General features: G+C 44.4%; 1 protein-coding gene across 1 annotated transcript in view; it reads right to left on the bottom strand.

The window, feature by feature from the left end:
- FRAS1 (Fraser extracellular matrix complex subunit 1) overlaps window positions 1-25328 on the bottom strand; it is a gene marked incomplete at its 5' end in the record, with an annotated part of 146622 nt that overhangs the window by 47537 nt on the left and 73757 nt on the right. Inside the window, 11 exons of the mRNA XM_084286307.1 lie at window positions 669-995; window positions 3115-3199; window positions 4405-4675; window positions 4977-5117; window positions 5699-5839; window positions 6061-6201; window positions 7650-7796; window positions 11201-11347; window positions 14008-14160; window positions 20565-20708; window positions 22749-22889. Of these exons, the coding sequence (XP_084142433.1) occupies window positions 669-995; window positions 3115-3199; window positions 4405-4675; window positions 4977-5117; window positions 5699-5839; window positions 6061-6201; window positions 7650-7796; window positions 11201-11347; window positions 14008-14160; window positions 20565-20708; window positions 22749-22889 (1838 nt within the window). The remainder of the gene's footprint in view (window positions 1-668; window positions 996-3114; window positions 3200-4404; window positions 4676-4976; window positions 5118-5698; window positions 5840-6060; window positions 6202-7649; window positions 7797-11200; window positions 11348-14007; window positions 14161-20564; window positions 20709-22748; window positions 22890-25328) is intronic.

The raw sequence follows: 25328 nt of genomic DNA, 5'->3' as shown, positions 1-25328 counted from the left end.
AGCTTTTTTTTTTTTTACAGCACCACAATACCAGAACTGAAATGCTTGCGAGCCCTTCAGCAACTTTATTTTTAAAAGCCTTCACCCTACAAACGGTATACATTTCATGCTTTGGCTGAGGTTAATTTCAAAACCAAACAGATTAAAGCATGACTGTTTCTAATTTTACTGCCATAATCCCTGTAAAATTTAATACCCAGTGCCACTTCATGTCCAAACACGGAAGAGACAAACAGCTGTTTTTTTAATTATGAACCGCAATAAAAGTAAGAAACAAAAATACTTATGAATGTTTTCTGAATTTAGGTATCTATGTCTTCTCATTACAGAAGGATCAGATGAAAGATTTCAATGGAGAGAAGAGCAGAGATCCTGACACCACCACCACCAAAGTACCAAAGCCACACCCAGTTATCCAAGTCATTAAATTAACACATTTGTCGCTCCCATCAGCCCAGTGAGTGATCTGACTATCTCACCAGCCCTCTCTCCCTCCATCCACTCTAATTTATTGCCCTCACCATGGCAAAACTCTCACCTGTGACTCCAGATCTATTTACTTTCTCCTGTCTCTGAGCACAGCCTGACGGTAACGCAGGATTAGTGACACCTCGGGGACGCAGTACTACTTCTTATTTGCCTGGGAGATGTTATGTCACAGCACATACCTTGGGAGCAATCTTAATGAGGAACAGGATGTTCTGGAAGTGGTACCCATCATTCACTTGGAAAAGAACTGCATCATCCTGGCTGTCAGAGCCATCGTGAGCGTAGCGCAGCAGTCCACCAGCAAGGTCATCGAGGTGAAATATGTGGATTGCAGAATCTGACTTCCCAGAAGGTTTGATCAGCTGCCCGTGACGTGGAGGCTCTAAAACCATCAGCACAACGTCCTGAGGATTGTCACCATCTCTCATGCCAAGCAACAGGTCTGTTATGGTTCCAATCTCCCCTCTGCGGACCAAGAGAGCCTCATTTCTAAGCACGTATGGGGCCTGAAACATAAAAGCAGCTCTTAGCTGTTTGTTTCATCTTAGTGACTTGAAGGAAAGGAAAAAAAAAATGCAAAAGGTAAAAAACAGGGGGTTAAGGAAGTTAGCTTGCTTCACCTCTGGAAGCCTCCTGTATCTAAGCAGCAGAGGATCTCTCTCCACACTTTCCCCCTAGTGGGAAGATAGAATAATATCTAGCAATTTAGACTGATTTAATTACATTAAAATTGGATTCTCATGCCACAGCAAGCTTAGCAAGGAAAAATACTCGGGACATTTACATAGAAAGCAATTTAGTTATCAGCCAGAGTCTGTACTCCCTTGCTGCCTGCACGGATAGGAGACAAGGGACACAGCTTTGCTTTACTACCATCCATGGCAATTCAAAAGGAAACTTGGACCCCAACTATTTTGGAAGAGCTACACTTTATATGTACGTCAGCAGGCCCAACTGGAACACAGACACCTCGGATGCTGAAGATTTACATACGTGACTGAGAAGTTCAGGGTAGGAATGGAGACGTACCACATTTTTCCTGTGTATAACCTACAGCTTTGATAACTTTAATGTCTTTCAGAGTGCTAATGCTTGAAAATAAGACCCTGCACAATCTGTGTGCCCAGGTTAGCTGTTTAAAATGAGTAGCAGACAGGGAAAAAAAGAAAGAAGAATACCAACAGTGAGCCAAACTGACAGGCAGAGGCTTGAATTAACACTTCTAAGTAGAAATACATCCACCAGCTAACACTTAAGGATGTGCTTTTGCTTGTCTTGGACTGACTAAGTCCATCTCAAAGATAGCAAATCTGGGTGTCATCAGCATCATTACTTGTCTTTGAAGACCACACACAGCCTTATTCCTGCTAGAACGAAGACCAGCTAGAGCTCACATTCCTGCTGGTTCAAATTAGTTCCCTAGTTCTTCGCCATCAAGAAAGTTCAGATCTCTATTGATCACAATAAACAACATTTGCCATCAGTAATACCCTGCCTCGGGATGCGGGTGATCCTGCAGAGACAAAGTCAAAGCCTAGGCAATGCTCATCAGAGAGCTAACTGCTGCCATCTCACCTGAATACAACTTATCAGGGTTATTAACGATTGACAGGCAAAATTCCTATTATTAAACCTCACTTATGTATTCCGGGGCAGTGACTGCAGCTCTTATTTAGCTGGATTTCCTACTGAGGCAAACAAGAGATTAGACTGAGAAAAGATTTCAGCGCCAGCCAGAATCAATATACATGCAACAGGATCAAAATCCGCAGTTTTTCTTACACTAAAAGTCAAACTAGAACATTTCAGAAGTTATGGAATGACTCGTATGGAATGTGACGATTAAAAGCACCAAAATGCAATTTTTTATATATAGATAAATTCCTGACCATGAAGCTACCTTACAGGAAACAACTCAAGACATTTTGTGTTGAAACCTGGATCCCCCTGTAGCAAATGAGCCCCTGGGGAACTTCTGGCTCCCGTGACTAGCATCTCGCACACCTCTTCGTGCCTTGCCTTTTAGAGGGCCTACCTTTAGAAAACGAGTCATGCATATACTGCCTGTTCAGCACCTCTTGGGTGATGCCCCTCCACAATATCATGCTACAGATTTTAAACAGCAATAACGAGAGACCTGGACAGCTGACAGTACCATCAGCTTGAGCAGAAATGGAGAGTAGTTTAAGAGACACACTGTAAAAAGCTTATGCTCATTTAATTCCCACTGCTTTTAAGTAAATGCTCTTGACTGTCAAGACATCCCTACCATAGGGATCAATCATCATTCAATTGCCCTGCAGTAAGAGACTGAACTAGACCATCCGCAGATCCAAAGAATAATTTAAACAGTAGGGACTCCTTCGCCCTCCCTGATAATTGCTCTGTGACTGCTCTGCTGCAATTCCCTGCACAAACAAAACTAGATGGGCCAACTCCTTCGATCACTTACCCCTAAGTCCACTTCTTGTGTATAACTGTCTGCCTCTCAGCTGAGGGCTGTGTTTAATCTGCTTGACCTGAACACCAGCTTAAGTCCTGCCTAGCTGCTTCGTTATCACTGCCAGAAGCTAAGGCTCCAATTGGTACAAAAATTGAGGTTGCTTCCAAGCTTTGTTACATTACCTGTGTTGAAAATGCTTGAACGTTGACCACCAAGGGATGGGCAAAGAACTGTTGATTGTTGACCTTCAAGGAAAATTGTCCTTTCCTAAACAAGTCCCCAGAAAGCCAAAATACAGATAATATAAATGAAGTGATCTCGCAGGCCTCAATAATGGTATAAATATTACATATTCAGTAAAAATGATTAACCTAGCAACAGATACTTTATCTCAAGTTTTTCCAATTATGTTTTTATAGGACTTTTTCCTGAAGAGTCACAATAGTCACAGCATGTAATAAATACCTTTAACTATGTAATAATATCCCCTCATTTCCCATTAACTAATGTTCCCCACGTAGGGTGGTGCTTCCAAGATTAAGTACTGATTCTAAATGTCAGCTATTCCCTGCTGAAGAAAAATGTCACTTATCTGGCTCTGAGACAGAAGCTCCCACTCTTCAGCATTTTTGCTTCCTATTTACTCTTCAATAGTGCCACCCCACAGCCTTGTACATCAAGTAGCTACATTTCTCATGACAAGAACTTGATGTTTCATTGTGACTACCAAGTAGAAAAACAAAGTGTGATGCAGAAACTCATGCTGCTGCCTTGAAGGTGGGTGAACACGAGCTAACCCTTGGCATGGGAAGGACACCCCAAGAATCTTACTGTAAACAGCGGATCACAGAACACCCTGATATATACAGGCAGAAATTTCAAGCAACTCCACTGGTATCAGTCTGGGCCAAGGCTTTATGGTGATGTAAATCAAGTGTGAAATTTGGCAGGATGACTGGCTCACTGCCTGGCAGCAGGAGAAATCTGCCTCCTTGCAACATGCTTGCAGCGTGAGCATTGCCAGACGCTAATCACTGCTAATTGTGCCCGAACACTAACAGGGCTCATGTTGCAAGCAAAGTTTTAATGGATAAATGCCGTATACGCTGCAGAGCATGGTCAGTGGTGACATCATTTCAGCATCTTCCTGAGAGAAATTGTTGTAAGAGCCAGCACAGTACACCAGTTTTAAATACACATCAGAGTATGCTAAAAATCAGACAGACTCCTGCACCCCCAGAGCGCAGGAGGTTTGGCAAATGGATCACAGTGATCTCTTATACCACGAACAAAGGTTTTACACCATTTACAGTATGGCACAATATCGCCAAAACACAATGATAGTTTGTTTAGTAGCAGTGAGAAGCATGCTTCACTGTAAGAATGTTTCCAAGGGCCAAAGGATTCCCTGTTCTCAAGATATGTAAATTTTCTTCAGGCAAGAGCTAAGAAAAAAGTATCAGTGCAGTCACCTGGATTTCTCTTTGCTGTGCACAAAGCGAACTCTATTCTCCTGCACATCCTTGAAGCTGAAGTGGTCGCCTTTGCTCAGCTGCACTTCTTTCCCATTCACCACCATCACTAGCCGGCCGTTGGAAGGAGTGCTGTCGATATGGAACAACAGCTCTCCTGCGTCACCATCCAGATCACGCACACCCAGTAAGGAGAGGTCCAGGGGTTTTACCCCACCAATCCCTACTGTGAGGGTACTGTTCAGATGAAAGCTTGACGGATGCTTGCTAGCTAAAAAAACAACGAAAACAAACAAACAAAACAAAACAGTAAAAAAAAAAAAAAAAGAGAGAAGGTAAAAGTTTTACCAAATGAATGCTTTAAGTGAAAAAAAAAACTCACTTAGAAAACGACGTACATGCACATTTTATGAAAGAACATGTTGGAGAAAAACTAGCTGCCAACTTTCAACAGCCAACACAAAACTGCACAAAACTAAGCTCCAAATGTGCCACTCAATGAACATTACTTCTGACCTCAAAATCCGCTGGAAGCCTGCCAGCTCAGTTGCTTTCTCAGGAGAGACACTCACCTTCACACTCTCTGGTCCACTTGTTGCCAAAGAATCCCTGACCACAGGCAGGAACGCAGATCTTGTTCTTCAGAAAGGTGGTGCTGTCACAGAGGTGGCACAGGCCGTCACTTTCACAGTCCAAGCAACCAGGAGGACAAGCTGCATTGGAGGGAAAGCACAACTCCATTCAGACACTGCAAAAACAAAGCAGCTACTGGTGTGCAGAGCTGTCCCTCAGGTCAGGATGGAAACACCAGTGCTATTACTGTCTTACCTACTTGACAAAATCAAACAGAGAAGGCAAACAGTTCAGATAAAAGAGCTGTTAAGAAATTCCTTTCTAATTTAACCAGTGTTTTTCATACAGAGAACCTGACACAATCTTACAAGTGGAAGCTTTCAAGTAACTGTTGTACCTCTTTGAAAAAAAAAAAAACACTTTCAAATATAAATTGAAGTCCTACACAGCTTTTTAACCCACAAATACAACTGAAACATTTTTAACAATGTGTTTTTAATGCTGATTTTTTATGTACAGTGTGTTTACATTGAATCTCGTTCCTCCTGAATTAGACTTGTGTAAATGCAGATGAAGCCTGTTATTTAATTCTCAAGTTGCATGCACTACCTCAACAGTGAGTTTAACACGTCATCAAAGTGCCTTGCAGAGCACTATCAGTGTACAGAACACAGACAGCAACCCTGATCCCTCTCCACCACATCACGCTCACTTTGCTTACCTGTGCATTTTCGCTGTGCCTGGTCTGCGTGGTACCCCTTCCCACACCTGTGAACGCACTGAGTATCCAAGAGGAAAAACGGGGCTTCACAAAGGCTGCACTCGTTTGGTTGGTGACACTGAAGGCAGTGTTGATCACACCCTAAAAGTCACACGTAAAGAGTTGAGCTCAACACCACTTCCTATGGCTTCCTGCACGGTGCTGTAACACCCCAAGAACCCCAAGCTCTTGTGTGTGTGTGCTGGAGGGCAGTGAGACCTGCTGCTGTAGCGTGTTTTCTGAATGCAAGATGTGCTCAAACTGGAGACAGGCAGGGAATCACTGGTAGAAGTGATTAGAGGTACCACACAAGAAGGACTCACTCTGACATGTGTCTGATTCCTTGTAGAAGGCTGCAGGGCACTGTTCCACACAAGCTCCTTCATGGAGAACGTAGCCCTCCATACACTGCAGGCAGTCGGTCCTCCGGGGGCCTTTACAGGCATTGCAGCTCCAGTCACACTCTGGAAGAAAAAAAGTCCAGGTAGGGCAGCTCTCCCCAAGGTGAACAGCTCACCCTGTACAAGAGCTTAGCACAGTGGGATCTGTGAGCTGTGGGAATGTAAGTCCTAGGAGCAGAGAGCAAAGTAAAAACTTTTAGAGAGATGCTTTAAAAAAAACAAACAAGTACTGTCTTACTACAACATAAGATGTGTATTTTTTTGCCCTTCTTGGACCTGACATGTTCTAACTATGTCACATTTCAGCAGGCTTAGCCTCTTGCTCAGCATTCAGACCTGCTAACACTGGCATGGTTTTCTTGCCCATGAAGGATAAAGTCCAACTCTATCCTTTAAGTATCCAGGCTCTTCCTCTGCCAACAAGTTTGTTGCTCATAATTATCCACCCTGCTTCATCAGCCTCATCCTTTCAAGTGACTCTGACCAAAGGAAAATGCAATTGTTGTCCCTCACAGTCCAAATGCCCCACTGGAAAGCAGAAACACAGCAGATCCAGCTGGGATGAGATCTGCCCTCAGATGCCCTTGCATTATCTCTCTTTGGTCTTAAGCAGAGACCCAGCTGTGCAGCTGTGCTAAAGGACTGCTCGGGCTGCCAGCACTGCTGTTTGTACCCTGGTGGCAGTCAGGGGGCTCGTATCAGTAATTAATGACAGACAAACCCAGCTGATGAGACAGACAGACAGACAGGAAGCAGATATGAACAAAGACTCACCGAGGTGAGCCAATGCAGCATGCCCAAGGCAAAGCCAGCACAAGCTTCCTGCCTCACTCCAACCCGCTCAACACTAGGCAATGTCACCCCTCTGAAGAACTGCAGTGCTAAAGGGAGTGGCACCACTTAGTTAGGGCACATTCAGGTGTTGACAGAGCCAGTTAGAAATGGACACTGAGCTGCTGTTTGTGTTATATCTTCACGCGGTGGTGGTGGCACGCAATAAAGCCACGTTATCCTCACTTATTCCCATTATGGAATACTCTCCTTGGAAGTTTTGGAGATCTGTCATGCTATGTGTCTTTTAAATCACTCCAAAGTCTTGTTTCTGCAGTCAGCCAGTGATGCAGTATTTAATAAGACAGAGAGAAGCAGGTAAGCACACAAGGCCCTGTAAGCACTCTAAAAAAGATTTAGAGCAGCAAGCTCACTCGTTATTCAGCTGACCCATGACTAAATGAATTCCAGGACCTGACCTTTGAGAAGTTTGCTGGCTCACTTACTAAATCGTTTACAAGAGAAGGATTTGCAATAATCTTGTTTTTCACTGAAAGGCTGAAGTATGTGACAGATGACTGCTGAAAAAGAGGAAAACTGGAAAAACCTCACTGAGCATCTCCCCTCCCATACACACGTTTTAAAGCAGGCTACCTGTACAGATGGTGCTGCAATATAACGGATTATTGGTCAAGCTACTTGCGATTTTTTTTTCTTTAAGCCAGCAATGTGTTTTTCACCTCTGCAAGTCTTGGTGGAAAAATCCAGATAATACTGCTGAGCACAGCTCTCATACTGGCATTCTCCAAATAACAGGACCTTAGCTGGATCCCGGCAAGACGTACAGCCTGCAGCTGACTCACAGTTCAGGCACTGGCGATCGCAAGCTGTGGAAAGACAAAGGCAAAGAAAATAACTGCAATTACTGATGCACCAGCCAACTGTGCAAGTAAAAATGATACTATCCTGTAGCCTCTCTACTCAAGGTCCTCTTTGAGAGACACCTGTGGAGACCGAAAAACCTGGAGTTTTTTCTTATGTTCTTGCCCACAGCCTTCACAATGCAAAAAGCCCCCTTCTATTTGAAAAAAACTGGTATGTCCCCTCACAGAACTTCGCACTGTTTCGTTCTCTCCTCTGGGAAGGTCAGGGTAAAACAATGCCCTTGAATTCAAATCCCTAAATAAGAGCTTTCCCTGCCACTGTTTTACTTAGTCTCTTTCAGTAACCTTGTGTTTCACATAATTCCAGACTTAATTCATAAATGCACAAATTTAGAGACCATAATAGGTTCCTAGAGTTAGTTAGTAAACCAGGGTGGGACCAAAAACCTCTGTAATTTCATTTATTGCTTCCTACTTTTTATTTGAACAGTTTAAGATTTGGGAGCTCTAGGTTGCAAATGAAGACAACAGGAAAAAATAATTCAGGGATTTACTGAATCCAGGATCAAAGGTCAGAGGTTTAGAGTACTTTAGCTCACCTCTTTGATGTCCAGGGTCTAAACTTCTCAGGAGGTTGTACTAACAGCCAAGTGCACTCAACGCTGATATCACAGCTCCTAGCTAATTTACAGCAGAAGGTTTAACAGCAATGGACTCATGAACACCGACAAATATTTCCTACCCCTGGGCCTATACACAGAAAACCTTCTTGGATTCTGGTTAAGATCAAACTTTGCAAAAATAAGATGCAGAAAACTCATGGAGGTTCACGTGCCTGCTTTATACAAAGAACCGTAACTCCCCCTTAGCAAGTACAATGACAGCTTATGCAAAAGGCACTCTTAGGTTCCCAACCAACTACCCACGAGTGTCCCTAAACACATATGGAGTCAGGATCTTTGCCAAAGCTCAGTTCTGCACTTAAGATAAATCCAAAAAAAGCTCTGAAAACACAGCCCCAACTGTTTGAACTAAAGAAAAAAGCTTAGGTGATCATGTCTTAATGCCAAGAAGAAAAATACCCTCTCATAGGATTTAGGGCAATTACAGTTCAGGTGTCAAATACCAACTTGCTACTTGTGAAAATCCATTTTCATTTGCTTTTCAATCAAGGTGGATTTTTACAGCCACAAAAATTCAAGATACAGAAGCATATGTAAAAATATCCACATTGCTCTCATCGAAACGAGATCCAACATCCTTCAAAATAATTGCTTGTTCCATCTCATCTCAAAAATGTCACAAAAGGTCTCTATTTTGTCAAGGTGCAAATGAATTTCCAACAAAATGTTTATCTAAAGAATCCAGCAGCTATTTTCAGGTGCTCTGGTGCCAGTGCCATTTCACTTAATTTACGAACAATACATGGAATAATAATTATTTGTGAAGTGCTATGAAAAGCCAACTATTAAAAGTACAGCAAAACATTCCACACGAGGTCAAAATCTATTAAAAATCAGACTTTCCAAGTAAGCAAAAGTACATTAGAATGCAATTCTGCCTGTTGGTTGTATCAGAATTATTTTGCATCTGCATTTCTAAAGCCATGAAGAACTTGCTAAGCTTTGCACTGTTCTTTGGGCAGTATGTCACCGGGCTTAAGAGCATGTCAGAGAGCACATGCATGCATTCAGCATTTCTCTCAACTTCATTCCAAACCTGAGTTCCTCAAAAGTGCAATGCGACTAAAATAAACTTTGAAGAGAGACCAATTTTTCCCTGCCTAACTGCCAACCTCTGATTAAACAGTTTTCTTCACCTCTAAGTGTTAGTTTTGCAGCAGCCTGGGATAGTTGGTATCTACACGGCTTATCAGCAGCACTGCACTTGAAAAGGCACAAGTGACACTTGGAATGAAAAAAATCCAGTGCACCAACACACTGTGCCTTGAGTTTCCCGCCACAGGGATTACTTACACTTCTTAAAAAGCCCTTTGTAAGTGAAGAGATTAGAAATGTCTCATTGTAGCTGACTTTCCTTGCAAAAATCTATTTGCATTTGAGCAACTGAACCAAATTGAGGAAAGGCTCAGGCCTCAGGAACTTTCCACTTCTACCAAGGTGTCCAAAGTGAGGGGCCGCCAGCAGTAGGTAAGTTTTCATTAGGAAAGGACAGACCGTGAGAATCCCATCATTCCTTTTTTATTCCTCTTTTTTATTCCTTTCCTTTTTAAAAGAATTATTATGATTACTGAATAGCCTTTTTTTCTGTCAACTGAAGAATGGTACAAACTCTTCCAGCTATTTCTTTGAACTTATGTAAGGCATCTCCATTCCTGCTGGTAAGATGGAAATCATAGATTCAGGAGGAGCAGATATTTCAACAAAAGGCAGGTAAAACTGACAACCTTATCAGCTTCCTGCTACATGGCCTCATCAGTAAAGAAATTGGGTCTAGATAGGATGACACTGATACCTACGCTCATTGCAGTGCAAACAGAGTTATTCTATCACAAATCAGGATAATTTAAATCAAGGTGATAGAGGACTTAACAGATCTGAGTGTTCGGGTTCAGAGCAAACAAAACACTTAAGCACTCACTCATTTTGGTTTGTGTATATAGGGGGTCAATTCAGGTGGGGGTTTTAAACTATTTTTTTTTTTTATGTCTGTGGGCCATGTAATCTGGCATTTTGGAACATCAAGCCAATAGTTATGTGAGGAATAACTCAACTGACGTCAAGGCCAGAGTAAGCACAGAATAATAAAAAGAGAGAGGGGCCCTGAGAGATTCACGAGGGACAGCATGAGTAGAATAGAATATTACTGGACTTAACATCAGATCAGTTGCATCAGATCATCAGGAGGTACAAACGTCACGGCTCAACTAAGTCAGCTGGGGATTGCCTACAAAGCTGTACCTTGTTTCTGCTAAGGCTTCACATGTGGGGAAATGGGGCGTAAATGCTAAGGCTGTAACACAGATCCCAAGGCAGGTATTGGCAGATAGGGCATTGAGGAGGGGGTTGCCTTAGTAAGAACTGATTAGAAGTGGTCTAACCTTGCCAAGTTTTCACAATGCCCATAATCCACCAGCATGCCTGGCCACTTCTCTGTGTACCACCTAGAAAGCTTACCAAGGAAGCCTACATGAGCTCTGCTGGAGCTTTTTACCGTGGGACCCAAGAGCCTCCTGTCCTTGAAGTCAGTAACAAAACTGCGACTGATGTTCAAATTTAAACCATGCTGTAGGCTCTGTTTCTAAGGCAGCGAATCACTTTTGTCAACTCACATCTCATTTTTAGGCACTTGCAATCTTTTCCTGGCAATAGGAACAGTAACCAAAGGAGCAAGAAAAGACATGTCAGTGAACACACTGTGGAAAGGAGTTGAAGAGAGGCACTCACGTTTGCAGGTGTGGCTCTCATCCCTGTAGTATCCTGGGGAACAGGCAGGAACACACATGTTGGTGTGGGACAGAACCAGGCTGGCGTTGCAGGAAGAGCAGGAAAAAGGGCCCCCACCTCTGCAGGTTTTACACGAGGGGTGACACCCTGCAGGGACAGCAAGAGCAAACGTTTCTGTTCAGTGAAAGGCAGATCTCTGAGCAAGTTTCAAAACACTGAGGGCCAAACGCCCCTTCTGAGGCCTAAGCCCCTGCTGGTGCTCAGTGCTCAGGAGCAGAACCATAAACATCACAACTAGCTTGTGAAAGTTGGCTTAAATGGTTTTATTTTCGTTCTTAGCCATATACACTAGCTTTCTCCTCTCCTCTCAGTTCTTTCTCGTTTTACCCATTCCTCTTTTTTTCAGTCTTCCCTTCCCTTTCAGAACAACCCTATCATATCTGGCTAAGTCTTGCCTATCAGAGAACAGCAGGAACAGGGCAAGCACGTGTCAGTACACCCTGCTCATGCTTTTTCTCAACTACTTTCAGGTCAGATCCTCCTGAGCCTGATGTATTTTGTCTGTTTAGAATCCTCCCCCAGAAACCAAAAGTACTTTTCCGCCAGCTCCCTGAGGATTTATATCCATCCTTCAGCAGGAGTTGCACAGCCACTGCCAATTCCAAGCAGCGACACCGACAGAGCAAGAACAGTTCATTTCCATGCAATCCTCCTCCGTTTCACTAACAACTTTGTAGGCCTCTATCATATTCTCTCCTCCTAAGGTCTCCAGTTTCCCCAGTTGAAGTGCTGTGGTCTACATGGTTGTTCACGGCACCGAAGTCATCCAATCCCCGCACTCAGCCTTCCTGCCCTTCTATTTTGGGATGGGCAGAACTGCTCGCAGCACGCAGCAGCTACAGACAGCAGCAGAATGAATTCTAGCTCTTCCTTCCCTTCATGCTAGCTCCTATCATTTGATTTACTTTTTCAATATTGCTGAACATTGAGAGGGCATTTGCACAGACTTATTGATCATCGCTTCAAGGTCACAGCAAGGATGCCATCATTTTGTATGTGAGGCTAGAACCAGCCATCCCTCTGTGCATCATTACAACCCACCAAGCTTCCACCTCTTGCTTTACTGCCCAGACACTCAGCCTTACATGATCCTTCTGCTCCACAGCCAGCAAATCCACTGACTGTCTCGGGTATGGAAGTACATTACTACTTTTCTCCTTCCCTGCATTTTCAAAGAGATTTTATGTCACATTTGTTTTCTTGTTTCCTTCTCTTCCCTTCTTGTCCCACTTCTGCTTCTCACAGTCTGACTGAAGAGATTTAAAATACCATAGTGGAGGAGGCCAACAAATCCCACCAATTTCTCAGAAGGGTTACACATGCACAAAATTACATGTATTAGTCTGTTTCATTTCTTCATAGACCTTTACCTAAAGATCGATGCCACCATTAGAGCTATCAGGAAAAATTAATCACGAGTGAGAGCTGGCAAAAAAATCAGATTCACACCATGATGGAGATCTTAAATGCTAGCACAACCTGCAATATGAGCTTCGACACAGTTGGAATAATGCAAAACTTCTTTTAAATAAAACCTTTCTACCAAAGGGAAGAAATACTATCCCTGGACGTAAATTTCCAGGAAGGCAAAATATGTCTCTCAGGGGTTTTTCCCCATTAAATGATACCGAGTATATTTCATACCTCTCTGAAATTTCATTTGTCAAAAACCAAATAAATAAACACACAGCTCCCAGTGCGCTTGACAGGAGCATCAAAACATTAATCATGAATAGTTAGACTGGATTAGGAAATGCCACTTCCTGCAGAGGGAATAAGCTTGGCATCTACATCTTAGTTCTAATGTGCAGAATTTCTTATTTGATTTTTTTTCTCTTAAAATAAACTGCAATACTCTTTGCTCATTGTGTGACGCTTTAACATGTCTCTGTTGGCCACGTAGCAAGAAAAGCAGCCTACTTCCTTCTCAGAGTCCAAGAAATGTAAAGCAGCTCAAAGCCTGGAACATGAGAGCACAAACAACAAAATCTGGAGGAGATGCAGGGATAAGGTGAAGACACAGGAGGCTGGAGAACAAAATGTGCTATCAGTGCAGCTTCACCCACACAGCTGAGATGTTTCATCTGCCATGCCAGGCTAGGAGGCTGAACGAGACTGGCTTTCTGTGTCAGAGGCTGCTAGGCATGTTCACCTTTCAACCATTACATTTTTTTTCTTTTTGGCAGATTTGCGTGGTCCTTTGCAGCACACATCCACAAAGTATTTTCAAGTGTCGGTATCCCGTACCAATGCTGCTACCACACAAATTGGAGACTTGGTGACAGGCACGTGAAAGGTCTCTGAAGTTACCCCTGATTATGGCCAAGTAGCCCATCTTTTCACAGCAGCTACCTCAGGGCAGCTACCTCTACTATCTCAGGAAGGCCCTAGTGTCCTGTCACCCTGTTTCTGTGCCACTGCCTTGGAGAGGTGGAATTTCCCTGAGAGAAAAACTCACCTTCACCTCCTCCTCACAAACATACTGCTGCCTGGTACTCGTTACACTTACTAACCGTGTAATAGTGGGCTAGGTCCCACTAGCCTCAGTATGTGCTCAGGACAGCAGGGCACTGCCTGCCTCACGTAACTCACCCTGAAAACTTGAAGGAAACCCCCAGCTCCACGTGTGGTGTCCTGCCTGCTGGCTGGACCAAGCTCCCCTAGTGCAGAGGCGGCATTTCATGGCACACCTCGCGAGGATCCCTGCCACCTCGCTGCTGCTGGAGGTGTCTGGAGGGGCTACTCACTTTTGCAGGCACCGCTCTCGGCGTAGTATCCCCCCGGGCAGTCAGGAAGGCAGTGATCCCTCAGGAGCAAGTGCCGGGCGTTCTGGCACCTCACACAGATGCTGCCGGTGTCCCACAGGTTGGCCACGCACTGACGGCACAAAGGATGGCAGTCTGAAGGAAGTAGGGAATAACGGAGACCGTCAGCACAGCTGGACAAAGCAGAGCTGCTACGGGGAAACATCAATGAGAACTCAAGGAAGATATTGGGGCCTTCGTTTTCAGAGCCTCTTACTGTTATCTGGTGCACAAAGGCAGGGCTCGGATGCTAAATGCTGCACTCCCAGATGTTTGCAAGAGAGGTGAGCAGAAATTAGCATATTCAAGGAGCTCTCCGCTCCTCCTGCCCTCATCCCCACCTTGTGCTCTTCCCGAGCACCACAACATTTCCATTTTCCCACAGCAAACACATTCTCTGCATCTCTCCTCTCCCATCCGAGTACCCTCCATCCCACTAGGTGAGCTTAAGAAAGCTTTGTACAAAGCCAGATTAAAGCCCTTTGCTTCTCCCAAACCTTTCTCTTGATTTTAGGTGCTCCTATCGACAGATTCTTCTTTAACAACTCCCCCTGCTCCCACCCTCCAAGAAGGAAAAGCACGACCTGCACAGCTGCACGGCCTTCTCCCACAGTTCATCCCGTTCAGCCTTTCCCACACACACGAGGCATTTCTCCCACAAACGAGGTATTTCTCCCACACCCTGAGGAGGCCACCACAGGCCTCCAAGCCAAGCCAAGAGCAGCATTTAGAGTTTGCATGAGAACTCCTCAAAACCTTTCCCTTTTCTTCTTTTTCCCTCAGCAGCACACAAACCTGTGTCTCCTGACCTCTGCCTGAACTTGGGCGCTTCAAAAGGTTTTACAAGAGGCCTTCTGTGCGCACAATGGGGCAGTGTAAGGTAACCTGGAGGCCAAATTAATCCTCATCATGGTAATTCAGAAAATTATAAAGGAAATGACAATTGTCTTGAAAGAAATGTAATAACGAGGCTTGAGTCGAGTACCTGGCCTCCTGTCAGCTTTCTGCTGCAGGTTCAGCTTTCTGCCTTTTGTCTCCCGTGACAGCAGCACTACAGATCGTCGGGCAATCCAATTTTACAAGCTGAAGACAGGCTCACATGGGAATCCTGGAGATTGCTGCCTGCATACCTGCAAGTGTCTAATTGCAACTGGAAGCTAAGCCTAGCCCAATTTCTTCCCATACGTTGTGCACACACATGACTGTCACCAAGCACTGGTGGGAAAGCAGCGGTGCAGCACGGAATTGAACACAATCCTGCGTGCAAGCAGGATTCAAGCCCCTTAAAGCAGCTGCCTCTTTCCTCCTGACCTTGCACAGGGTGTACAGCCCCTCTGTCCTCTGCCCCGCGCTCCCGATTTGTAGATAGGAAGGGAGAGCCAGAGGGGAGGTCAGGGTGGCTGGGAAGAAAGAGTATGTTTAAGACAGTGACCCTTAAACTCTCAATCCACCCCCGGCAGGGCAGTGGTAAGAATCGCACCCCTCTAGCTTCATCTCTTGCTGGAAGCGCTGCTCTCTGTTAGAGAGCTTTGGCTGGGTGCGATACGTACCTCAACTCTGCAACAGTTTGTCAGGGATAGAGAACAAGAGACACCCGTGCACGGTCAAACAGGATCCAGACACAGGGAATAAAAATGAGACAGGAAAATCTTAGGGTGCCCAAAGAACCCGCATCCACTGTAAATAGGCAGACTCTCCCAAACTTATGCTTACAAAGCTGTGTGTCTACAAAACTAGGTGCTGCTGAAGCACAGTTTTCTCTTTATGGCCTCTGCTTGCTCCTGCCTGTTGAAAGAGATCTTTTTCTCAGCTACGGTTTTATGAGAAACCATCCTCATTACTCTCCTGTTCCTCTGTAAGCCTGGAGATGAAAGAGCACAAAACACCGAAGAAAAAAACACCGCCAACAAAAAAACCCCTGACGCTCGTGGTGAATTGGGGGACGCTGGAGAACCAGTGACAGAGTAAAGGAAGGAGTGAAGTCCTTGGCTTTGGAAAAGATTATTTAAATTTTTCACAGCAGGCTCCCTTAGAAATGAAGATGAAAAGAAGCAGAGCGTTTTCTTTATGCTTCTCAATAACACCTTGCATGAGACTGTATGTGTTTCTGCTGATTCTGCTTTCTCCTTGCTCACCCTCAGTCCCGCTCAGTTACAGGCAGGTTGTCCGAGTGCTTTGGGCTCCCAGAGGCTTCAGCTATCAGTGATCTTCTTATCGAGCAACATTCAATGTGAAGTGTAACACAGTTACTTACACAGGCTTCAATTTCCAGAGATGCTCTATTTCCACATCCTCTTTAGCTTTCTCTCAGCATGCAAACAAACCAAACAAACTAAACGCTGTCCTCCTCCTAGATGGAAAAGTGTCTGTTATGTACTGCTCCCTTGCCTGTAAACACACAGCCAAAGCATCTGAGGAGAAAAAAATGATCTCTGAAGTGTTTCTGAAGGCTCGTAAAGGAAAGCAGAGACATTTCTACCTCTCAGTTCCCTAATTTGCTAAGCAATCAACCACTTGTATTGTTTAAATATGCCTCCCCTCTTAAGGGCTCTTCAGAAAAAAAAAAAAAATCTCTGATGCAGGTTTAGTATTATACTCGAAGGGAAGGCATGAGGTTCACAACGGAGCACTGCCTTAAATCAGCACCTCAAACACCAGGTCACTTACAGGAGGGTCAGCACGCAAACCTTCTCTGGCACCTCAGAGTAAAGCCAGGAAGCCAATCGGTACGGTTGGTCCAGAAGGACACTCAGCAGTGACCAGGGGGGTTGGCTTGGTTTGTGGAAGGGTTTGCCTCTCCCATCGAAGACCTGAAGAGGGCTTTGTCACTGGGTGGTGGGAACTCCTGAAGTGCCACCAGGTCTGCAGGGAGCAGCCTGCATCTTCTGAGAGGGGTGGGAGCTGCTTTAGGCAGCATCACGTGGGGAAATCCAGCTGAAAGGTGCCTGGCACAAACAGACCCAGACCCGAGCAGGGAAACGATCTTCCATTTCCCTCGACTGCCAGCTCAGCTGCAAATTTCTATGGGAGGTTGCATGCCAGCGACTAAATGGAGCTAAGCTCCTCATTTCCCTCTTGCTTTGCTCAGAGAACCTGCAGCTCTTTGTGATGACATCAATGCCTCTCTCAGCGTACAGCTCATTAATTTTACAAGTAGCTGAGAGTATTTCTTGTTGTCAGTGTGTCCTTTCTGGAATTTTAAGAGCAAGGCAGGAAGGCTTGTTATAGGCACCCCCCCTGAGCAAGCTCTTTGGCTGATTCTTGTACATTTTCACAACTGTGCCCAACCTAAGCAATAAGGGCCTGAGGAGCTGAGCAAAGGAATTGGGAGCTGCATGGCAAGGAAGGTGCATTCAGAAGTTAAGCTAGGAGCTCGGAGGATGCTGTATCAGTGGGTGTTTTGACTTGCATTTCACACCAGCTGCCCTCTGCGCTAATTCTTGCAGGGAGCCCTTTCATCTGGTTCCATGTGAGCTGCGCAGGAGTCTGACAGCTCGCAGCCCTGGCTGTGAGCTCCTCGCTTTGGCCTCGGCACGGTCCCGCTGCCTTCTAACTGCCCTCGCACCGAGTCAGGAAAAGATCGATGAGGAAGCCTGAAGAGTGATGAGGAAGCCCCAAGACAGGCACGTAACTTATTCAAATCGGAAAAGTAACTGCGGGGTTTTATGAGCGGGCCAACAGCTTTAGCAATGGTGTTATTTTTTAGATTGGTGACTGCAACATTCCCAGAAGCTCAATCTGTCTTGGATAAGCAGCTGAGAGAGGGAGAGAAATCAAAGAGCATGTTCAAAGCAGGAAAACACAAAACACAAAAGCCCTGAGACTCAGTAGGGGACCGCAAAAGACACAAACATGTTTCTATACAACCACTTCAGCTATGAAATAAAATTTATGAATTGAGCATTCTTAAAGAAAATTAACACAAATTCAGTGTGCTCCAAGCAGAGCTTGGAAACTCACTGATCCTTTGAAACTTGAGGCCATTTTGTCTTTCCTCTGCTTACATTTGTAATGTTTATTTGGTAAACTGCTGAAAACAAGGTTCTGCTCCTATTAACGAGGCAAATATTCCAGTCCTCGCTTAGGTAACACGTACAATAATGACAGTAATTCACAGGCAATGGTTTCAAGTGACAGTTAGTTTTCTTCGTCCTCTATGAAAGATTTTCCCCTGCACGTCCATAAAGTATGACAAGTGGCTGTAATGCACAGCAGTCCCTGTACATCGTGCCACAGTTCTGCCTGGAGGGTCAGGAATTAGACAGAAATGGGAAGATAATAGTAAAAAAAAATACTGCTTTGGGAAGCAAAGAGAACAGCTTTGTTAGAGTCTGATGCAAATTATATATTATGCAAGTGTCATGGGTTTTAATGTTTTCTTTTATGGGACAGCTGCTCTTTAGCTGGTAATTAATAACTTGCAAGGGCAAATTTAGCATTTCAATCAGTGCTGAATGAGGAGAACAAGTGAAATTTAACAACCTGGATGTGCAGCTCTTTATTTGTAGCAGAACTGGCAACGTATATCTTTTGCTTAAACATCAGACACAAATTTGGCACAAAGAGCAACACACCTAGGACTGCAGATCCAAGACCAAAGCACAGCTTGGTTGTTTTTTTTTTAAGACAACAAATAACTGTGCTCCTCTACAAGCATTTTTAAAACTTCAGTTAGCTAAAGAAGCACCACTGCATCTACCTGCAAGACCGCATGGACATTAAGGGTCCACGTGTTGCAAAGACCAATGAGAACATGCAGTGGCCTCGTCAAGGCAGGAGTGACATTGGGGAGTCACAGAGCAAGACTCAAATCAGAGCTAGGAGGGAGAACGGTATCTCCTTACACTCTTACTATGTTGTACCTGCAAAGCCTTCAATCCTGTTTTGGGGGCACAGACCCAACCACTGCTGACACTCCATGATGCCAGGCACTACGAACCAAGTCTTGAAAACACCTTTCTCCTTTGAGAAGACAGCTCTCCAAGCAGGGGACCACTTTGAGGGCCTACAGAGCTCCAAAGCAAAGCTTGCTAGTTTGTAGGGAACAAACACATCACCGACTGCAATTGCTCTGGAGCCCAGGAAGCCAAGCGAGGTTCTCTGCAGATGATTCATCACTGTCAGTGTAATGAGGCTGGAGGTCAAACGATGCCCTGCACATTGCCTGAGCGACCCCACTGTTTCCAATTTCTTCTCCTCATTGTTGCCAGGCACCGTGATGTCTACCTAATCGTCTGGGAGCATGCTTATTGCTCCATGACACCAAACTTTCAGGAAGCAGTAGTCTAAAAGGGATAATTAAAGCACACAGCATGCATCAAGCAGCAGAAACCCTCCTCAGAAAGAATCCTGGTGTATGATAAATGGCACTATTTTGCAAATAAAACTGACATCTGGAAGACTACATTTCCAGTGGCTTTTTCCACAGGAAGCATAATGCAAATTAATGGGAAAATAAGGTGGAATATGCAAGGTGCACACAACTATAATGTTACATGACGTTAATGAGTATTGTTGCAGGGCCTGAAATTTTACAGGGCAGAAACAGCTTTTTACACTGAAATGCTAAATTATTTCAATACTGTAACTACTCGACTGTCTGAAACACCGTGACTCCCCAACCTAACTTCCGATATACCTAGAAGCTTTTGGGATCTTTTCCTAATCCTCAGATATTTTGTTCCCCCCTCCCTGTTCCCCCGTGCAGACTAAACAGTAACTGTTGTTTACAAGGCAGGTGAAGAAACAGTTTATAAAAGTAATCTGCTGAGAGGAAAGAAACAAGCCTGCCATTAAAAGCAAAACAAAAAACAAACACATATATCGTAAGCAAAAAGAAGTCCCTGGGAAAGGGAGCCATCTAGATTAAATTGAGAATGATAGCCTCTCAGTGGATGTATTTATTACATTTATTGCATTTTTCTCTTTTCTTAGGATTCTTTATATCATATGGAACTGTTCAACCTAGCTTAAGCCCCACACACTGTACCATTTTTTGATAACAAAAAAAAAAGACTTGATAAAGTTTAGAAATTGTTGGAGCTCTTCCCAGGATATGTTTATACATGTCTGCATGATGGATTAAAAATGATTTTTCTTTTTAAACAGGTAAATGCAATCAGTGGCTTCTGATGATAGGCTTAAGTGCAGGCACTTGAGCACCCAAGTATAACCCCTGTGTATAAATCCTAATATCTCTCAGAAATGCACACAGCAATCCGAGCTGTGCCAATTTTAATTTAGGGCCCCACAAATTGCTTCTCTGAATGACAAATGTTTCCTTATCTCACTTTGCTGAAGCTCTTTGCAGGACCCGAGCAGCTTTCCTGGCTGATCTCAAGTGATCTCAAGTCTCGGCACCAAACTAAGCAGCAACAAGCCTGGCCGAAGTGTGCCTTATCTCCCCCTCCCTTCTACCAACCTTACACAATTTGCAATTCACTTCAGGCAGCTCTGTGGAAGCTCTGTATGACCCCCTTCTGCCATTGCCTCTTACTTACCCACACAATATCCCACCATGTTGAGATACTGCTCTTCCTTGCAGCTAGTCCTGCACCTTCCCCCAGCCAGGGCTGCGTGGGGATGGCAGGTCAAGCACTCCGACTCAGAAGGGCCGTGGCACGTCTTGCATGATGGGTGACAGGCTGGGTAAGAAAATCAACACTCGTTATGCTCTCATTGCAGTCCAGCTTACACCCCTCCCTCCCCTGAAAAACAGCCCCTATCATCATCATTTACTCCTACAAAACGTGGACATAAATTGATGCTAATAGCACCAGCGGCTGGTGAGCTGTGGTTTGGAAGGCTCTTCCATCCTCACTTTGAATAAACAAGATGAAAAAAAGAGTTGAAGATTAAAGCAGTTGCATTTGTTCTCTGCATTCATCAAGGTAGAGATCTACACAAAATATAAACAGATTGAACCTTTTATTCTTCCCTCCAGCACATGCGGGTGCATATAAGAAGAGAGGGGGATTGTATAAAACCACAGTGGCATGAGCTTGATATTCATGAGTGAGGAATCAAGGAAATTATTTCTGCACAAACACCTTCTAAACTGAAACGAATAAAACCTGAGTGCTGTGCCAGCGCATTAGCTATTCTGTCTCCCAAAAGCTCAACAAAAGGATTGCAGAAGAAGCGATTAAGATTGCTCAAAACAATTTCACTCAGGCTGCTTTTGTTTCCTTCTACCTTTACAGCCAGATGCCATATTTCCATGAGTTCCAGGCTAGAACTGAGGGAGACAGAAATACTACAGCTAATGATCTGTAAAAACCTCTTAAAAACTACTTTAAAAACTCTTCCATGAATAAAAGCACACAACTTCAAAGTCTCCCACCTCAGGACTCCCCCAGGCAACATACAATTGCTCGCTCCCCACGTGGAAGCTGGGCTTTTCACAGCTGCCACAGCATAAGGCTCCAGTGTTTAAGATCCAATGCGTCGAGTCCCGCTTCCTTCCCAGCTTCTCAGAAATCACGCCCGTGAAATCAGTGTTCAAAAGGAAAAATCAATTTTCTAGATGCACCTATATTAACTGAGCCTCGCCGTTCAAAAACTGCAGGAGATCTAAGCTGGCAGCATACAGAAAGATGCCACTTCCCTGACACTGAAATTTTGTTTTTTAAGACATTTACATAAGGCTGGGGTATGGAACTGCGTAATGCAGCATTCAGCAGTTACCTCGGCTCGAAGGTGGCAGAGCACAACCTCAGAATTGATGAATCTTTACAATAGCCTGCCAACTAAAAGTATTTATAGAGTTGTTCCTTGGACGAATACATTGCATAAGCAGAGTGACAGACTGGGGAAGGGGTTCCTCTCTCTAAACCTGAGCCCTCGCAGGGAAGTGACTAATACAACTTCAGCAAATTTATCCTGCTGCCAGAACAGATGCAGGGACGCCTGTCCCAATGAATCTATTATAAACCACCAGACACCTTTCAGATGACCTTGAAGGGACTAACCAGCTTTCAAACGCCAGTATTTCCTCACCCATTGTACTCAGCCATTAATAATGAAAGACACACCCCAAAGGCTGGAATTTTCTGCGAGTGGCATACAGGAGTTAATTGATACAGTCACTTGGGAGGTCAGTAGTCACAGTCATCTGCTTAGATGGGATCAAACAACGTGACCACGAAAGCCACTTGCTGACCAGTGGGCAAAGCTGAGACACAAACAATGCTGTCCCCTCCACCAGTGAGGCATATCTGTAGAGGTAATGGCTTTTCTCCTGTATCTGCAGAATTCCTTCTTTCTAAGCCCAGCCCTATAGCCAGCAGTGGATTAAAAATAAAGCTGAAGCAAATTCAATATGCTTATCTAGTCTAATAAAAGCAGACCATGTTTCAGTGCTGTCCAATAAGACCTCTTTTGCCACAGTGCACTGGCTAAGAACATCATCCAAGCCTAGTGAAATGAAAAGCAAAATATTTTCAGGGAAGCTGTCCAGGGAAGCAAAACTGATTATAATTTATGATTCAGTGTGTGTGCCTCTCTCCCATTAGGAGGAGATTCCATTTTCTGAAATTGGACTATACTATTCTCCCCTGAAAATACTTAAATAGCCTCATATAAATCTGACAGCATCTCTAATTACATTGAGAAATGCTTTAGAAAACGTGCATGCAATGAAATTCAAACAGCATAAGCTGCAGGTGCCCGCACTGTGCACTCACGGGAGCAGCGATCTTCGTGGCTGAACAGCCCCTCTGGGCACTCGGAGAGGCAGCTGCCTTCCAGCAGGACTTGGGAAGACAGGCACGACGTACAGTCCCGGGAAGTGTTCCCCATGCAGCCTGCACAGGAGGAGTGGCACTCTGCAGGGAAGGGAAAAACAAGAAGATAGAGAGAAGGAAATTGGTTTCGAGCTTATCTGTGTTGTTACTGTCCTAGAGCACAGCTAGATTGCTTTGTCCCCCAAGACAACAGGAAGGCATTTCCTTTACAGATTTGTTTGCTCGTGAAAGGTAGAAAGGGCAGGAGTGCAAAAAGGCTGCACAGCACACTTCTTGAAGATAAGGGGCAACCACAGATAGCTGCATATTGAATGTCATTGCACCCACCCAATTCATTTCTGAAATTGCAAGCCAAGATGCACGACGGCGTGTAATACCCTTCTCCTCTGTAAGAGCCCCGAGTCTTGCAGACTTACAGAGTCTGAAATCATCCTCTGCTATCACCCCACAGTTATCCTAGGAAGGATTTTCTATCCAACACCAGTGCACGGTTTTCATCAGCCATTCTGGAGCAGTGAGAGCACGTGGACAGAGCTGGGCTGGCCACCGGACTTTCCAAGCTAGTGAAGTGCACGCTCATTAAAAGGACAATCCAGCAAGAATAAAGAGAGTGCAGTTAAAATGTCAGGCTTCTTCACCTTGGCCTTTAGTGGTACTGATCCTAAACAAGCAGCTTAAACTAAATAATCTGATCAAAGTAATATTTTAAAAACCACCACCTCTAGTCTTTATAAGAACAGGGACTTGAGGCCACGGGTTCCACTGTGTTAGCCCCTGTTAAGATACAAAGAGAGACTTCCTGCCCTCTGGGGAGACAAAACAGACGCAGGGCTGGAGAGAAGAAATGAAATACAAAGATTTATGCAAGTACGCTTAGCTGCCTGACTGTCAGAGAGCCAGAGAGAGAAATCAGGGATCCTCATCACAGATGTAATGTCTCCAGGACTATCTCCGGCTCAACTGACTCAAATCACATCAGAGAGAAATCCCGTACAGTTTCATCAGGGAAATCTCAAAGTATTCAAAGTCTGGGGAAAAGGAATATTTCTGTGCATTGATGAGAAATTTGCAACTACAGAGGTAAAACTTTCAAAATCAGCATTTTAACCTACATATGAACATGTTTTTTTTTCTGCACAGACAACGCAGACATACTCTATATCTATTGAGGGCTTACATTCTCAAAAAGGTGCCTCTATAAATTTTACATCAATATTTTAGACGGGTAGCTCAAAATCTCAGATTGTGAACATTCACAGCCTCCTGCAATAAATCAGAGGACTGTTCTAATGCCACCACTAATACGGCAGCGTTAATAAAGCGGGGCCGTGCCGGCATTCTTGCCCAGTGACATAACTCAGCACTGTCACCAAACTCTGCTCAGGCCTGTTTGTGCAGGTCTGCTCACCCACTTCAGGCAGGAGTATAGGGATTTCTTCATTTCGCTTTGATTCCATAACCTGGACTCAGCCAAGACAAGCCATTCCCTGCCAAGAGATGGACCCTGCTTGGATTGGAGGCTCTGCACTAATGCCTTCAGGAGCCAGCCCAAAGCACCAGGCCCTTTACAGCCTGTATATGTCACTGCTAAAGACAGAACCATTCTGTAAAAAAAAAGATTTCTTCCTTTTTAAAGAGCCCCTAAGGCAAAAAATGAGCCCACGGTCTCCTGTCAAGTTGCCATGAAGAGGCACAAGCAATATAAATTTATTTTAAATTATGTCCACCTCCAGCAAATATTTTGACCAGGAAGAAACAGCCATCACGAGCACTGCTGCTGCTGCTGGTTTTATTACTATTACATTACTTGAGTGCTGTAGAGGCACTGTCTCCGTGACTGCTCTTTCCACATAGGGAAAACATTTCCCTCTATGAAAGTATTGCTCCTTAGGATTAGCGTGGGCTGTGCTGCCACGAGACCTTCCAAATCCTTCAGCCTGTATCTCCATGCATTGTTTTCAAGACACTGCAGGCTGTTTGTTACACGGACATCCAGACTGGCTGCCACAAGCGCTGTACAACCCAACTGACTGACCTGCTGATCCGCCCAGAAGACATTCTTAGCTGAAGTCCACAGCAGCTTTGTCTCAGAGCAGTGGGAAACCATATAAATCCCCCAGGTACACTATCTAAGTCTCTCTTCCAAACCTTTTTGGGAATGCTTCCTGCTTGGTATTTCAGGAGCAGTGATCGCACTCGGGCTGCAGGGCATGTATCAGAAGAGCTTCCTCAAAAGAAAAGCCTGCTGTGGGATGTCTTGACCTGCTCCAGGGGCTAAATAAAGAAAAAGCTCAGTCTTTTCTGAAAAGGATTTAAGGATTGATCCTGCTTCAAAATAAGTCAGTGCTAAAAACTGTATGCTCAACTTCAATGAACAGAAAGCTAAGCTAAGATGGCCAGACTTGAACCCAGTCACTTAAAAAAAAAAAGAAGTAACTAAATCCTTTACTTACAAATTGTATATAGAGCATATTTTCCTCCAGAAGCATTACAGAGGAGCTCAAAGCACGTTACAAGCAA

Source organism: Netta rufina, assembly GCF_964035555.1.
Source record: "Netta rufina genome assembly, chromosome: 4".
NCBI classification, from domain to species: domain Eukaryota; kingdom Metazoa; phylum Chordata; class Aves; order Anseriformes; family Anatidae; genus Netta; species Netta rufina.
Note: the sequence above shows the minus strand (reverse complement) of the source record. Positions and strands in the feature narration are given on the sequence as shown.